The 15,602-nt window shown below is 47.8% G+C and overlaps 1 protein-coding gene across 2 annotated transcripts in view; it reads left to right on the forward strand.

Moving 5' to 3' along the window:
- The window catches only part of GALNT17 (polypeptide N-acetylgalactosaminyltransferase 17), a 438,022-nt gene that overhangs the window by 5,260 nt on the left and 417,160 nt on the right, over nucleotides 1–15,602 (forward strand). The window contains exon 1 of one of the 2 annotated variants that reach the window (XM_072837561.1): nucleotides 1,562–1,583. The exons of the other annotated variant lie outside the window; for it this stretch is intronic. Within the exon in view, the coding sequence (XP_072693662.1) occupies nucleotides 1,577–1,583 (7 nt within the window). The 5' untranslated portion in view covers nucleotides 1,562–1,576. Of the gene's footprint in view, nucleotides 1–1,561; nucleotides 1,584–15,602 lie in introns of those variants that run through there. 2 annotated transcript variants of the gene reach the window in all.

A 15,602-nucleotide genomic window follows, 5' to 3' on the forward strand; every position in this document is an offset into this window, starting at 1 on the left:
ACAACCTGAGCCAAAGGCAGATGCTCAACCACTGAGCCACCCAGGTGTCCCTAGAGGGATGGCAATTTGAAGGCGGGTCTTCATGGATGCCAGAGCCGGCCTGGCGCTGTTTCCTCTCTGCTGCCAGGACATAGCTGTATGCCTGTAGACTCCAGAGTTGGATGAGACCTGCATTTGCTATGGGAAGGAAGTAAGGGGGAAGGAGGAGAGGGCATATTTGTATGAAAATCACTGCAGTGAGTGTCAGAAGGAGGCCAGGGCAGTTTGAGCCTCCATGTGCTGGCTCGTGGCGGGCTTCTGCGGCAGGCAGGGGGCCCAGCAGAGCCAGCCTGGGCGCTGGAGGGAGGCTCACTTCTTACCTCTGATGGACTCATACCATCTGGTGCAGCCTCCCCTCCTGGAGAGATGGGGAGCCCGTTCTCGGACAGCCCTGGATGCAGGCACGACTGCGTTGGCCAGTGTGCGCGACAGGCACCCTGCCAGCCGGGTAAGCTGCCGCCTGCCCCAGCTCAGAGGTGGCGGGGAAGAGGCCACCATGTCATTCTCGAGGAAGAAATCCAACCTGCTGACCTTTGCTGTTGCCAAATCGGGAGTGTCCTTTGTGGATAGGAGGAATAATTAGAGTTAGAAGTGGCAACGGGAAGAAGGGGCATGGACACGGTAAGGCGCATGTCAGGCGAAGAAAATCTGAGATCAGATAGCTTGCAAGTCCTTTTTAAGAATATAAAATTAGAAAAGGTTTGTTCACTCGGCTGTCAGGGCAGACTGGATTGGATTACTGAGTCTGTCACTTACTGGCTGTGTGACCTTGGCCCAATCACTTCACCTCTCAACTGAGAAGTGGGGTCGTCGTAAGTCAGGACGAAATGGGATCCAGGACATGAGACCAAGCCCTGGGGCCCGGCGTGTGACGGCTGGGAGAAGGCGCGGGCACCCAGAGGAACGGACCCTGCTGGCGTGCCCTCCATCACATCCCTGATGCTGGGAACTATCCTGGTCTATAGTAGGCGCTTGACAGATGTTTCTGGCATGAATGCACGAACAGCTAGCCATGCTTTGTGGTGGAGTGGGGTCATTGTTATCAGTGATGTGAATCCCAAAGGGGGTAAGAGGAGGTCGTTTTCCTTTTAACTTGCTCGATCTCTGAGTTAATTGGGATTCTTTTCTCTCCTTGTGTTTGTCTGAGGCTGAATTCTGTTTCCTTCTTCCCTCTTCTTTCTTTCTTTCTTTCTTTCTTTCTTTCTTTCTTTTTTTTTAAGATTTTATTTATTTATTCATAAGACACACACAGAGAGGCAGAGACACAGGCAGAGGGAGAAGCAGGCTCCCTGCAAGGAACCCGGTGCGGGACTTGATCCCAGGACCCCAGGATCACAACCTGAGCCAAAGGCAGGAGCTCATCCACTGAGCCACCCAGGCATCCCTTCCCTCTTCTTTCTCTCTCTCCCACTCAACATCTTTAGATGATGCCTTTGGGTGACACCTGTGAGGCAGAGGAGAAGAAATGGAAGCCCCTACATGTCCGATCCCATGACAGAAGCTGCCAGTCGCCCACACGTCTTCGGAGCACCTCCTCATGCCAGGTGTGGGCCAGTGCCAGGATGTGGAGAGGGGCAGACATCTGTGGTCTAGTTGGGAAGGTGCCTTTGTGGTCTTTTTGGGTGCACAGAAGGTTCTGGAAGGGTAGTAGCTTGAGTGTGGAAGGGTTGAGGCCTGAGCCGGCACCAGCGAGGTGCTTAGCCAGTGAGTGTTAAATTTGAACATGGAACTCAAAAGTTTTGATGCCTGGGGACCAGATGTGGATACAGGTCATAGAAGAGGTTTGGGGCCCTGGACTGGGAGGCCGTGGTGTGGTCGACATGGGGGGCCGTGTAGAGGCAGAGTGTGGGGACCTATGAGAAGCCTTGTGGTGGGAGCTTGCTGGTGAGGTGGAGCTTGTCTAGAGGACCAGGACTTAATTCTGCAGATGTGGGGGTGCCACTGGGTGATCAGAGCGACATGCTGACATGTCATGGTTCAGTGTTTGCACAAATGGGGGGAAAGTGGGTTCGGATCCAGAGGTGGGTAGAGGTGCTGACACCACTGGCCCAGCCATGCCTCTGCTGCAAGATCCAAGTGGCACTCTGAGCAACCAAGACCCTAGTGCCCCTCACTTTGGAGCCCCATCCTTGGCCACATCCCGTGCTAAGCGTCAGCACCTGGAATCGGTCCCTCTGGAAGGTCTGAACCAGCCCTCAGAGCTCTGTCCTGTGCATTCCCCTCGAGCTTGCTCTCCCCTGCCCTCCTCTGCTGCTCTCAACCTCACGGAGGCCCTCCCAGCTGCCCTGTTGCCCCCCAGCCTTTTCTGGCTCTGTGTGGCTCCATCTTTCCACACCTGGACAGTCGCTCCCATGGAGAGCCCGTCGGGAATTCTGCTGGCTTCTCCAGGGTCCTCATCTCGGTGTCCTCCACCCCATTTACCTCTTCTCTCCCTGATCCTGGGTCAGCCTGAGGAGAAGCCCCACCGTGGCAGGGGGTGGTGCCCTTAGGATGCCCGCGGTGCTGTCTTCACAGGGCCCCAGCTTCCCCAGCACTAATGACAGATCTCCCTTTCTGTTCCCCAGCCAAAGAGGAAGCCAAGGTGAGGGGGTTGCTGGGGGATTCTGGGGTGGGGGGAGGCGCATAGTTGAGGACTTGTCTGCTCTGAGCGAGCCCAGTCCCCCCTGCCCCTGGCTGCTCTCGGGTGACACAGAAGCCTGCCTCTGCAGCAGCCATTTACGCAGGCTTTGGCCCAACTGGAACTCCTCTGCATCTGCCTCCTGAGGCCACCACCCAGTGTCTGGGTTCTGCGGCCCCTTCTGGATTCAGCTGGCATGTCATGTGGTGAGGCCAAACCTGCTCCCCCGGAAAGGACCAGAAGACAGAACCCAGAAGTCCAGGAGAGCCAACTCTCCATGGGCTGGCCTTTGACCAGGGGCCATGGGAGCTGTTCCTCCCTACTTCCCTGAGGTCTTCAGCAGTTGAAAAAAAATGCAGGACTCGTTTGGTTGAAAGATTTTCTTCTGCCTTAGTTATTGTTCCTCGCAGGTCTTTAGACCATTCTGACACAAGGATGACTACTGGCTTAGCCACTGATAGAGAAGTTTTCCCTTTTAATAATGTCCCTGTCATTGCTAACTGCAGAGCCTCAGCCTTGCCATGCATGAGTAATAAACCACTGCCATAATTACAGGCGGCCCCATCCAGACACCAACACATGAGCGTGCTGACAGTTAATAGGGAGCAAGGTTCCACAAGAGCCTCCTTCCAGCCTAGTCTCAGACACAATGTCTAATTGTGTGATTAGTGTTTACTGAGGGATGTCTAATGGTTACACATGCCTTGTTAGGTGCTGTATGTCCCTGTAGAAAGAGCGATGAACTAATGGGAGACCCGGGTTCTAGTTCTACCCTTTTTCTAGGGACTAGAGCTTATGTGTGTATGAATGAGAGCCACGTGACTGTGGGGTCCTTTAACTCTCAGATTATGAGTAACACTCTCCTCCCTCCTGTCTCATTAAAACTTTGTGCATTCTCCAACAACCATTCAGAATCCCTTTCATCTCTGGAATCACCTCGTCAGAATTAATTGTCTCATCTTCGGGGCTCTTAATGGTACTTTGCATGGGCCTGCTTTTAGCCCTTGCTCATCTCTGTCTTGCATTCTGACCAACTGTTTACATGGCCAGACCCAAAAGTCTATAAGAGAATATATCTATTCATTTCTAAAAATCCTTCTCTGTGTCATTTGGGAATTAGTTCATGGAGTAACTTGGTCTTTTGTAATTGTAACAAGCCCACAAGTAGTGAGTAGTGGTAGCTAGCATTGGTTTGGCATCATGCGGTCATTATGAGGACATAATTTTGCGACATTGTATTTCTGCTGGTCTTCATGGTTATAAGATGACTGCTGTAGTTCCAGTCGTTGCACCTTTGTACAAAGAAGGAAGTGGCCACATCTCTTATACTTAAATCTGGAAAGAAAATCTTTTCCAGAAGTGTCTGGCATGCTCTGCATGTGGTCTAGAAAATGGTCACATGATCAACCTTGCTTCAAAAGAATAGCTGCTTTCTGGAGAAGGTGAGTACAGCTGAGGTGAAAGACCAAAGAGGGAATGGCATTCACGTCACGAATCCACGGCGCCTGCCGTCCCCTCCACACCTCTAGTAGATTTTCAGCAAATATTAAAATGAAACAAGATCCTTTGCTAACTAGAAGTCAGTGAACTAGAATATTCAAGTCTTGGGGCATTTCGATTAACTTAGGTTTGCTTTGAAGATATCTCACAGATGGAAACTATAGCCATATGTTGTCAACAGCCATTTTTGTGTCTCTGAAACATTTGTTTTAGGGTTGGTGATGTCATAGTTTAATTGGTAGCATTTTTTCCCCCTACAGGTACAAAAAAATGGTACAACTTACAGTTGGAGGCATCTTAGATTTGGTGAAGCCACCGTGGTTTACCCTGCTCAGTAGTTTTTCTGAGCGCTTGATACGTATTAGGTGTTTTGCGTTACTGGGTTCTGCATCATGCCCATGTACGCTACTGTGCCCACTTTATGTATGAGGAAGCCGAAACTCAGAGAAGCAAATATGTCCGGAGATAGCCGCCGGCTGCCTCTCTGTGCCTCACCTTGTGAGACTGGGCTCCCTACCTCCTGGGTGTGCCGCCCCGTCCTGATCAGCAGGATGGCAGGGCCGGGGGTTGCAGAGTGGCAGGCATGGGGGCTCCGTGACAGGAGCATGGCAGGGAACCTTACTTCCTTCAGGTTTAGCAGTTACCAGTGTGTAAAGTTGTAAAGCTGTTAATTCTAGGGCTCTAAATTATGCTGCGAGAGCTTTAAATCCAGCCCATAATTAGAACAAAATGTGAGAAAAGTGAAATTGATATTAAGTTAATTAAAAGGCTTTGCTTATATTTGCAAAGAAATTAGCACAACAAGAGTGCTGACAAGTGCACATTGTTAATTTCTCCTTGGTTTGGGCGACTCTGCGCAGGCCTGAGGCCAGCTTTGTTCTTGGCTTCTGCCCTGTGCCCTCTCTACAGTCCAGTCTCCAATTTACTGGTGTTCACGGTGGCTTTAATTGGGCAAGATCAGCGTAATCTCACGAGGGTCATTTTTTAATGCAAACCAAGCCTTGAGTCGGAGCCCCACCGACCAGCGAGGGCGCAGGCACAGTGTTGGCACATGCTTCTGGGAAGCCGATGCCGGGCTGGCGTGCAGCTCCGAGAGTCCCAGAGTGAGCCCTTTGGCTCCAACGCACCCTTGTCATCCCTGTTCGCCATCCTGATCTGTGCGAGAGACGTGAGGCTGGGTGTGCGGTGTAGAGCTTCAGCTGGGAGTTCCCAGGAGGCGGGGACAGGTCTTTTTGATGGTGCTGTTGATACCAGATGAGGGTCTGCTAGGGAAGCCGACAGCAGGCAGCCTCGAGCCTTCCTTGCCCGGCTGGGGTGGCAGAGCTAACGCTGCTGTTCACCAAGGTATTTTCCTTTCCTCTGAGCGCACAGCTCATCTTTAGCCTTGCCTGCAGCGAAGTGGGGCCACATGACTGAGTTCTGGATAGAAGGTGGGTGGAAGCGATGTTTGTCACTGTCAGATTTGGCCTACGAAATCCCTGTGGGGTCCCTGGTGCTTTCTCTCTTTATCGGTTAGCGGTGGCCTTGGAGTCCGCCTGTTGGTGGCATGTAAGATGGAAGGGCCGTCAGTCCCTGAATGGTTGTGTGGAACAGAGGCCCACCCTCTGTGGCTCTCCCTGATGTCTCTGTGCCTTTGGACCCATTGAGATGTTGGAGCTTCTCTGTTACAGCAGCTAGTGTGAATTATCCTGACGAATTCAATTAGGCAGAGCCGGAACTCGAGTCCTCCTAAGGGACAGGCCTGTGTCCTGGAGAGACTGGAGGTCTCTCTTCTTGATGGATGTGTCAACATGTGCTGACTGAGCTGACAGTAAGTGGGTTGGGGAACGGTGGTCCTATTGAAATCCTTCTGGACTAGCTTCTCCGTCTGATCTTTGGCTTTACGAAAAGAGTCTTGCTTCTCAGTGTCCCGGTGTTCTATTTACAGAGTGATAGAATGATTGTAATCATCCCCTACTTATGCTCCATGTTGGAGCTGAGGGATAAGTATTGAAATATAGCTAAGTTGTTTGCAATTATAAAGAACTAAATAATATATGCATTGTCTTTATTACAGCTTCTGCTGATAGGAACTGGCATTTTTCAAGATGAGACAAACTGAAAAGGTTAGCTTAAGAATTAGCAATTTAAAAAATCATGATCTTTGCTGCCACTGCATTTTAAATCATGCAAACATTTATGTTTGTGCCAGAGTTCCACAATTTCCTTTAGAGCAATTACTGAAATGCATTCACAAGATAAAAATGGAGTTCAGGGAAGAATATTTAAGAGCTCTTTAATGATGTTACAAACTTTGCTAATTTGCCAAGTTGTTCTAAAACCCACTTCCATTTTCTTTTTCTTTTCTTTTCTTTTTTTTTTTTTCTGTTCTGCCTCCCCATCTTCCTGCAATTGAACTGATTCCAGAAGGTTTAAAGAAAAGGGCTGAAATTAATATTGAAATACACAGATCTTATGAAATATCTTTTTTTAATGAAATATCTTTTCAAGAGCTTTGTGTCTTCCTTCATTAGCTGAAGGTGAGCACTCAGGAAGAGATAAGAACCCTTGGGCTGTGTTTACTCGTACGAAGCAGTTTGGGGAGCAAAGGAAAGTCAAACAGTAGTTACTAAGTGGGAAGTTTGAGAAAGCCTCTTACTGCTCCTCAGCAGCTTGGGTATTAGAGCCCTGGGGAGGGGTAGCAGGCCCCAGTGTTTTCTTCTCCTCCTCCTCCTCTCTCAGAGGTCAGCTTGGCACAGCTGCGGCCAGTAAAGGGCTTGGGGTCCTTGCCACTTCCTCGTTAGGGCTCTGAAAACCCACAAGAAACCCTTCCCCTTCCCCACAAGAAAGGATCTAATGTTAATGGTGCGCAGTTTCATGAGTGCTTAAGTAAGTCTATGGCTACCTCTCAGGTTCTCTTGAAAGCTTCATTTTTAGTAGAGAAAGTGCGATGGCGCTGAGTTTGGGACAAGAGCCAGAAATGCAGCGCTGGCCTCGCCAGCTACTTAATTCCCTAACCAGTGCATCTCCAGGGGGTGCCACACAGTGGACTGAGCAGGGACTTTGGGGTTAGATAGATTTTCCCAAAACTTCCTTTTGGCTACTTAAGTCAAGCCCAACCTTGAGTTTTGGGCAGCTCTGTGTTGCCGAGCATCAGTTTACCCATCTGGGAATCAGCAGCTGCTCCTAGAAGTGTGATAAAGACTGGACAAGATGACATTTGTAGAATACCTCGAGGAGGGCCTGTAGGTTGGCCAGGAATCCTGCTAATCCTGCAGGGCCCAGACCGACCCTCTGGGACTGCTCTTCTCCCCAGTGCAACCTAGGTGGGATCTAAAGTGTGCTCATGTTCTGTAATTTCATGGGACACGTAGGTAGAGTCGGTGATTCAAAGGTGCCTTTTCATGTAAATGGTGGTTGATCAGCATTGGTTGGACGTGCACTTTTTGGCAGCAAGAAAAAGTTCAGTCTCTAAAGGAATGAGAAAGGATTTCTGTAGGTGTGGTGGTTTTAAAGTGTATCTGCAAATTCTCAGATGGACGCTATTCCCAGCAAAAGGTGGAGTGGACGTCCCCCTCCTCCGATTATTATTGGGTGGCCTTAGCGACTGCCTGTAGAAGCTAGAATTCATCGGACATGATTTTTTTTTTTTTTTTTTCGGACATGATGTTGTAGGACTTCCAAGGCTGGGCCTCAGGGGTGATAGAGTGTCTCCCAGGCGCTCTCCCTGGGGATGTGTGTCTTTGAAGCCTTGAGCCACACCAGTCAGACACCAGGCTGTCTTGAGGCTTCTGTGCTGGGGCTGCTGGGATGAGGGAGGGAAAGGGGGAAGGAGCAGGGGATGGGAGGGGGAGAGTCTCAGCTGGTCCAGCTCCCAGCCAGCTGCTTTGGTCTTCCCATTGCAGGTGCCCAACATGACAGGTGAGTGAGTGAGCTTTAATCTGCCCCACGCCCAACCCCCTCCCTGCCCATCCCCCCTCCCTACCCATCTCTTACCCAACTTATCCCCCCTCCCTACCTATACCCCACCTATTCCCCACCTCACTCATCCCCCCTCCCTACCTATACCCCACCCATCCCCCACCCCACTTATCCCCCCTCCCTACCTATACCCCCACCCATTCCCCACCCCACTTATCCCCCCTCTCTACCTATACCCCACCCATCCCCCACCCCACTTATCCCCCCTCCCTACCTATACCCCCACCCATCCCCCACCCCACTTATCCCCCCTCTCTACCTATACCCCACCCATCCCCCACCCCACTTATCCCCTCCCTACCCATCCCCCATGCCCCACCTATTCCACCCCACTAATCCTACCCCACCTCTTCTGCCCTGCCCCTCACCACCTTGGCCTTCAAGCCTCCCCCGCAGGTGCCAAGTGGAGCTGAGAGTAGTCTCCCCATCCCGGAGCTCTGCCCAAATGGCAGATCCATGAGCAAAATACATGCAGTTGTTGTTTTAAGCCAGTAACCCTTTAGGTGGTTTGTTGTATACAGCAAAACATAGCATAACGGGAGCACCGGGCCAGCACCCTTGTGTTCAGTAAGGTGTTTTTTTTTTTCTTCCTGACCGCGAGAAACGGGATTCCTGATGATGATGAAGATGACGGTGCTGACAGTAGTAGATGTATCAGTAGCTAACACTGTGCATGCGCTCAGAGTACCCAGCGCTGTGCTAAAGACTTTATGTGGATGTAAAAGTGGGTAATGATTTTTTTTTTCTAAGTCTTGGGTATATGCCACCGATGGACCGTGGGCAGCAAGCAGCCTAATGGTTGCAAAGAGGGTCAGGTCGGCCAAGACTTCGACGTCTTAGCCAAGCCTGACTTGGCCCTGAGCGCAGAGAAGGAAGGGTGGCGGCGGGGAGGCTCCCTCCCACCGGGCGTCACTTCGCCAGCGCCCAGCATCGTGTCCAGACCCGCGGACCCTCGCACCGGAGTCCCCGACACCCCACCGTTTCAGGTCTTTTAGGTGAAACAAGCAGACATTTGACAGAGCTTGTTTCTGCAGGAGGCAAATGACCTGAGGAGAAGTTGAAATAAATACAGTAAACTTCTTTGATTCTAGGTAAGTAGGCTGGGAAGTAGGGGCCTTGTCTGGTCTTTTTTTTTTTTTTTTTTGAATATTTTATTTATTCATGAGAGACACACAGAGAGAGGCAGAGACACAGCCAGAGGGAGAAGCAGGCTCCATGCAGGGAGCCCTACGCGGGACTCGATCCCGGGACTCCAGGATCAGGCCCTGGGCTGAAGGTGGCACAAAACCGCTGAGCCCCCCAGGTGTCCCTAGACTCTGGTCTTAGAATAAAGAAACAAATCAACATCGTGCTTTTCCCAGAGTGAGAACATTCTTTTTTCCGGTCCTAACTTGGACGCCCAGTGCTTCTGGGCCTTATCACTTACTCAAGAACCTGGGAACCCAGAGCCCAGTGGTTCCCCGCCTGGCTGAGCTTCGTATGGACTTGGGGAACTCTGGGGGAAAGTGCCAGTTGCCAGATCCCTCAACCTGGAGGTTCACATTTTGCAGATACGGGTCGGCCGGACTTGGCTTCGGAAATCCTTATTTTTCAAAATCTTGGTAGGCGATTCTGAGGAGCAGCTGGGAGCCACCAAGGCGGTTGCCGCCTGTGCTTTGAAGTGTTTCTTATGTCTTCCTCAAGGCCAGAGCTTTCCCGCCTCCCTACCCGCGGCCTGCTTCTTCGAGGGCAGATAGCACTCCTCGTCTCAATGTCTGCATCTGTGAAAACATTATCGATTCCACAGGGCTGTTGGGAAGCTTGGACGTGTTTATTCACATGGGGTGTGTGATACATTTCTGGCTCCTAGTAGATTTATTTTTAACTTTCCAACACAATTAATGTTATTGCCAGCATTTGCCTCTTAATTTGGAGATTCAGAAATGTACCATCAAAAATGATCTTTTCTTTTCCTTACGGTAAAAACACTTAACATGAGATCGACCCTCCTGATCCTCAGCAGGTTGCACGCCCCCTGTTGGGGTTCACGGTGCCCCCATTCTGCCTGGACCACGCCTACATCTCACACCGCCTCAGTGTCTTGTGTTGGATAAGTTGGATCTGAGTGAATATATTTCATTCTGTTTGCTGGGAGTACAGTGTTCCCTTTCTATGTAAAACCTGCTTGTCCTCTGGTGTTTGCTAAATTAGTTTACTGTAGTATTGATCTTCCGGTTTACAAGGCGCTACCTTCCGTCTTTGTTCTCAGGGGCTACCAGAGCGGACTCCCGAGGACTCTCCTCTCCCCCATCCCCTTGCTGCTTCCTCTCCCTGGTGTGGCCTGGCATCGTGCCTTCTACCTGGGAATAGACTCTAACGGTTTCCATCTCCAGGCTGTGCTCCCTGAAGTCTGCTGCCACTTGGCCACCATCGCGTGGTCCCCGGCCACAGTTTTGATCAAGCCACGCCACGCGCTCCGTTCGCTTTGTTCTTTGTCCCTGGCAGTACTTCTCACCCCTTTCCTGCAGAAAGCCACCTGTCATCTCAGAGTTCCTGAAAGTGATGGGGGTCTGTTTGGATGTGAGAGCTTGGACCCTATGAAGGCAAATTTCGCAGTGTGCAGAAAACTTTTTTTAAAAAGATTTTATTTATTTATCCATGAGAGACACAGAGAGAGAGGCCGAGACATAGGCAGAGGGAGAAGCAGGCTCCCTGCAGTGAGCCCGATGTGGCACTCGATCCCAGGACCCTGGGATCACGACCTGAGCCAAAGGCAGATGCTCAACTGCTGAACCACCCAGGTGTCCCATGCAGAAACCTTCTAAATTGATCAGTTTTTTTCCCCTAATCTTCTGTGGTCGTCTTGCCCACATCCAATGGCATCTTTGTCTGTTGGTAGCCTTTTTTTCCCCCTTGAGTCTTTCTAAAGCATTCAACTTGGTTTTCACTGAGACAGTCACCCTCTTTTTTTCTCACTCATACTGTCATCCATTTATGTGATTTAATAGAATTACATAATTACAGTAACAAGCACAGCTGGTATGAAGAGGTTTGGGAAAAACACAAGGGACTGTTGGCAGGTACACAACTCAACTGGTGAGAGCAGAGGCAGGCGGCATGCAAGATAGAGGGGTACCTGTCAGCCTGGCGAACGCACACCAGGGTCTGTCAATCTGTCTGTGTCCTGCTTTATGGAGGTGACAGAGGGTGGTGGCCAGGCAGTCTGCATGGCAGTTAAGAGAGTATCTATGGTATCAGCTTAGCATGTTCACTGTGATAAGTCAAGAAGGTGGGAACAATAAAAATGTGAAAATAAAATTGTTAGAGAGCTGCAGCATTCTTTTTTCTCTGTAAATGTTCTTAAATATTTAAGATCATGCTTGCATATAAATGTTTGTGTTCTGTGCTTTCTCTTAACATTTTTACATAAATATTTCCCTATATTATTAAACACCTCATAAACATTAACTTTAGTTGTTACATAGTATTTTCAAAAGGATTTTATTTATTTATTCATGAGACACACACAGAGAGGCAGAGACACAGGGAGAGGGAGAAGCAGACTTCTCATAGGAAGCCTGATGTGGGACTCGATCCCAGGACCTCGGGACCACGCCCTGAGCTGAAGGCAGACGCTCAACCACTGAGCCACCCAGGCATCCCTTACATAGTATTTTCATGCAGTGGTTTTACCATAAGTCTCTCCCTCAGCTCCCTATAGGCAGAGATACTGATTATCGCATGAGGAAAAAATTCAGATTTTTTTTTCTTCTTCTTAAGGAAGGACCCCATTTCCTTCCTATTTCTCTCCTATGTGTCTCCTTCATTACTCACAGAGAACACCCCATTTCTGATGCTCCTGGCCACCAAATGTTGTTTCCCACACCAAGTGATTCTCTGTGTGTCCAGCTTGGAGGTCCTGTAATTCAACTCCATCCTGATATTACCTCCCTGAGGGATAGCATCAGATGCCACAGGTTAAGGGTTAGCCCACAAGACTGTCCCCACAATTCAGATGTAGGGTACAAGCCAGAGTTTCCAAGGACTCCTTCCTAATCATGGCTCCATCTTTCTGGTGATCAGCTCTCACCCAGGAGCCCACCTAGAGTCACCTCATTAGAACAAGACTCCATCACTCAGGAATGTGCAAGGCTTTTGGGAGCCCCGTATCAGGAACCAGGGTCAAAGATCAAATACTAGAACACAAGATTCTCCTACTGCTCTTATCACTTAAGTCACGAGAGTTTTAGGAGCTTTGTGCCAGGAGCTGGGGGCTAGAGACCGAATATATATTTTCTATGATCTCACAATTACTTTCAAATTTTTATCATGAATAACAGTGTGATGAACATCTTTGTATAGAGAACTTTATATCCAGGATCAAATAGAAGTAGTGTCGTATGGAATTAGTAGAGCAAAAAGTATGGGCTTTTAAAAAGACTTGATATATTTTCCCAAACTGGTTTCTATTAGGTTTGTATGAGTTTGTTTTTTACAACAGTATGTGACAGTCCTTATGCTCCCCTATCTTCTTTCACAATGAAGAGATGTTACAGTTTCTAAAACCCTGCTAATTTGATCAACAATCATACCTTCTTGTTTTAGCTTACATTTTCTTGATTGGTAGTGAGATTGAATATTTTTCCAAATACGATTTATTTGCATTTGCATTTTGCTAAAATTTTAAGCTCTGATTGATCTGTTAAAAACAATTTATCTGTTGATTAATTGAATTGTTGATTTGCATACATTTTTTATGTAGTGAAGAAATTATCTTTGTCTTCAGTTTTTATTGCAAATATGCTTTCCAAACTCATCGCTTACCTTTTAATATTGACTGTTTTTTTGGAGGGGGTGTATTGGGTTTACATTTTCCTAGAACATTTAATTTTACAAAGTTTTCTCCGATTCAGTGTTTAAAAAAATATCCCCATGTATCTTTCTGGCCTTATATAAAAAATTAAGTTGAATTTTTAGCATATACCTAAAAATACCCATGAGAATTATGCTTGGGAATTATACTTGGGAGTTGAAGTTCTAGCTTGATCTTTTCCACTTATTTTAGTTATTTCAGCCCCGTTGGTTGAGTAATGCTGCCTTTCCCACTGACTCATGCTTCTCCTTTGTCATGCTTTCAATTGTTACGCAGAAAAGAACGATAATGTTTCCCGAGATGTCTGTTCTGCTCTAATGTTATAGCTATACTTGAATCAATGCAATGTTATATTAATTATGTGATCATATTGGTCTCTAACATTTTTCTGTTCTTTTTTTCCTTTTTTAGAAAAATTTACTTATTTATTTGAGAGAGAGAGAGAAAGAAAGAGAGAGAGAGAGAGAGAGAGAGAGCATGAGCAGGGGGAGGGGCAGAAGGAAAGGGAAACACTGAATCCTCAAGCAGAACCCAAACCCCCTACTGTGCATAGAGCCCAACTTGGGGCTCCATCCCAGGACTCTGGGACCCTGACCTGAACTGAAGGCAGACATTTAACCGACTGAGCCACCCAGGCGCCCCTACATACTGGAATTCTTAATTTTGTTTGTCTTTCACAGACCACGCATATTCCTGAAGGAAAGGTATGGAGATGATAGATTTTTAGAGATCTCGTTTTGCATTTTTCCTTTGCTCTTACATATTTATGCCTTGGCTAACTACAGAATTTCTTTGTCAGAATCTTTTCCTCTCAGTTGTGGCATTGTGTTCTGACGTTTAGTACTGTGATGCGTAAGTTGCGTCCATCTGTCTGGCCATCCATTGATCCAAGAGCTTGAGCCATCCATCCATCTGGGACCAGCTATGTAACTTGTGGAGCCCCCTGGAAAATGAAAAAATGCGAAGTACCTTGTTCAACAGTCTTTAACAGCTTCGAGATGGTGACAGCAGAGCCTTAAACCAAGTGCGAGGTGCTCTGAGTTCAGGGCTTTTTTATTTCATGGATGCTTGTTGAGCATGCGCTATGTGTAGTGTTCTTTGGGCTAAAGAGCCCTCAAGGTACATTGGGACATGGGCAACTTAGTTGTGGCGTTGTCAATATTTGATGAAGGTGTGCACAGGATATTGTGGACACACAGAGGAGAGAGAATCCCACGAGACCTAGCTAGCTTCTGGAGAAGGCTTCTGGAGGAGATGATACATGTACTGATGTTCTGAGTGATGCTGGGAGAGTTTTGAGCTGAAAAGTAGAGACATGCTCCGATTCAGATGTTTTCAAGAGATCATCCTCCTGTGTGGAAATGATGTTGTAGTGGACAGGGTGAAAGCAGGAGTGGAAGCAATTGGAAGGTCACTGTGGTAATCTAGGTAAGGGAAGATGGAAATGGTGGCTGGGGCCTGTTTGGAATAGTGTCATATCCCAGGTTGATTTTGCAGTTAGCACCGTGTCCATCTGTGGATGGGATAGATATGAAATTGGAGAGAAAGAAAGCAGTTAAGGATGACTCTGTGGTTTTAATCTACTCAGAAGAAAGGAGTTGTCATTTCCTAAGATGGGCAAGACTTGCAGGAGAGCAAGTTTGGGGGGAAATGAAACATCCACCTTTGGACACATTGGATTTGAGATGCTTATTATGCATCCAGGTGGAGAGGTTGAGTAGACAGTTCTGTTTGTTGAGGAACCTCCATACTGTTTTGCACAGTGGCTGCACCAGTTTGCATTACCGCGGGCAGCTCACAAGGGCTCCTTTTTCTCCACATTTGATATTTCTTGGTGTTTTTGATTTTAGCTATTCTGACTAAACTGTTCTTAGTGACTTATTTGGCATAGAGGAGAAGGAGGAAACAGATTTAGAAAATGAGACTGACCAGCTTTTACGACTCTTCCTCCCTTATTCATGTAACAGGGATTTTGGAATATGGGATCCTGTTTCTTTCTTTTGCAAAGAGCCAGTCCTGGGAGTATTTCTTCTAGTTCATATTCCTGTAGAAGATGGTGAAGGTAATTTCTTGATATTTATTTATGATGAAGAGAGAATCGCTGCCACTTAAATGTTGAATTATTAATGATGTAGGAGGAAATGACTTCTTTCGGAAACACCAGTTCTGAAGGCGTGTTAGACAGAGACCAGGTAGTAAATTACCTCTTTTAGCTACAGGCCGAACGTGTTGATGCACATCTAAAAGGATGCAGTGATTACCTTCTCCGGATTGGGTTCAGGCAGCCATGATTCTGGAAGGAAGTTCAAGATCAATTCACTTATGACACTTGGAACATTTTAGACTTCGTTACTAAGGGATTGATCTATGTCTAGAGGGAAAGTGGGGCTCCCTATCAGAATCAGTAGATTTGGAACCCAAACAGAACATTTTCAAGATTCAGGGAAGAACCAATGGGTCGCAGGCCATCCTGATCTGACCTTATGAGACAGTTGGTCCAGGGTCTGGCTTGTTCCCGGGCATGGTGTTGTGTGAGGCAGGGAAACACAGCACATAATCATCCCCTTTCAAAATTAAGAGGAATTTTTGTAGAGAAGTACACTTACATGGGACTTGCCTTGTGTGTCCTGTCAT

The sequence above is a fragment of the Canis lupus genome, chromosome 8, assembly GCF_048164855.1.
Source record: "Canis lupus baileyi chromosome 8, mCanLup2.hap1, whole genome shotgun sequence".
NCBI lineage: Eukaryota > Metazoa > Chordata > Mammalia > Carnivora > Canidae > Canis > Canis lupus.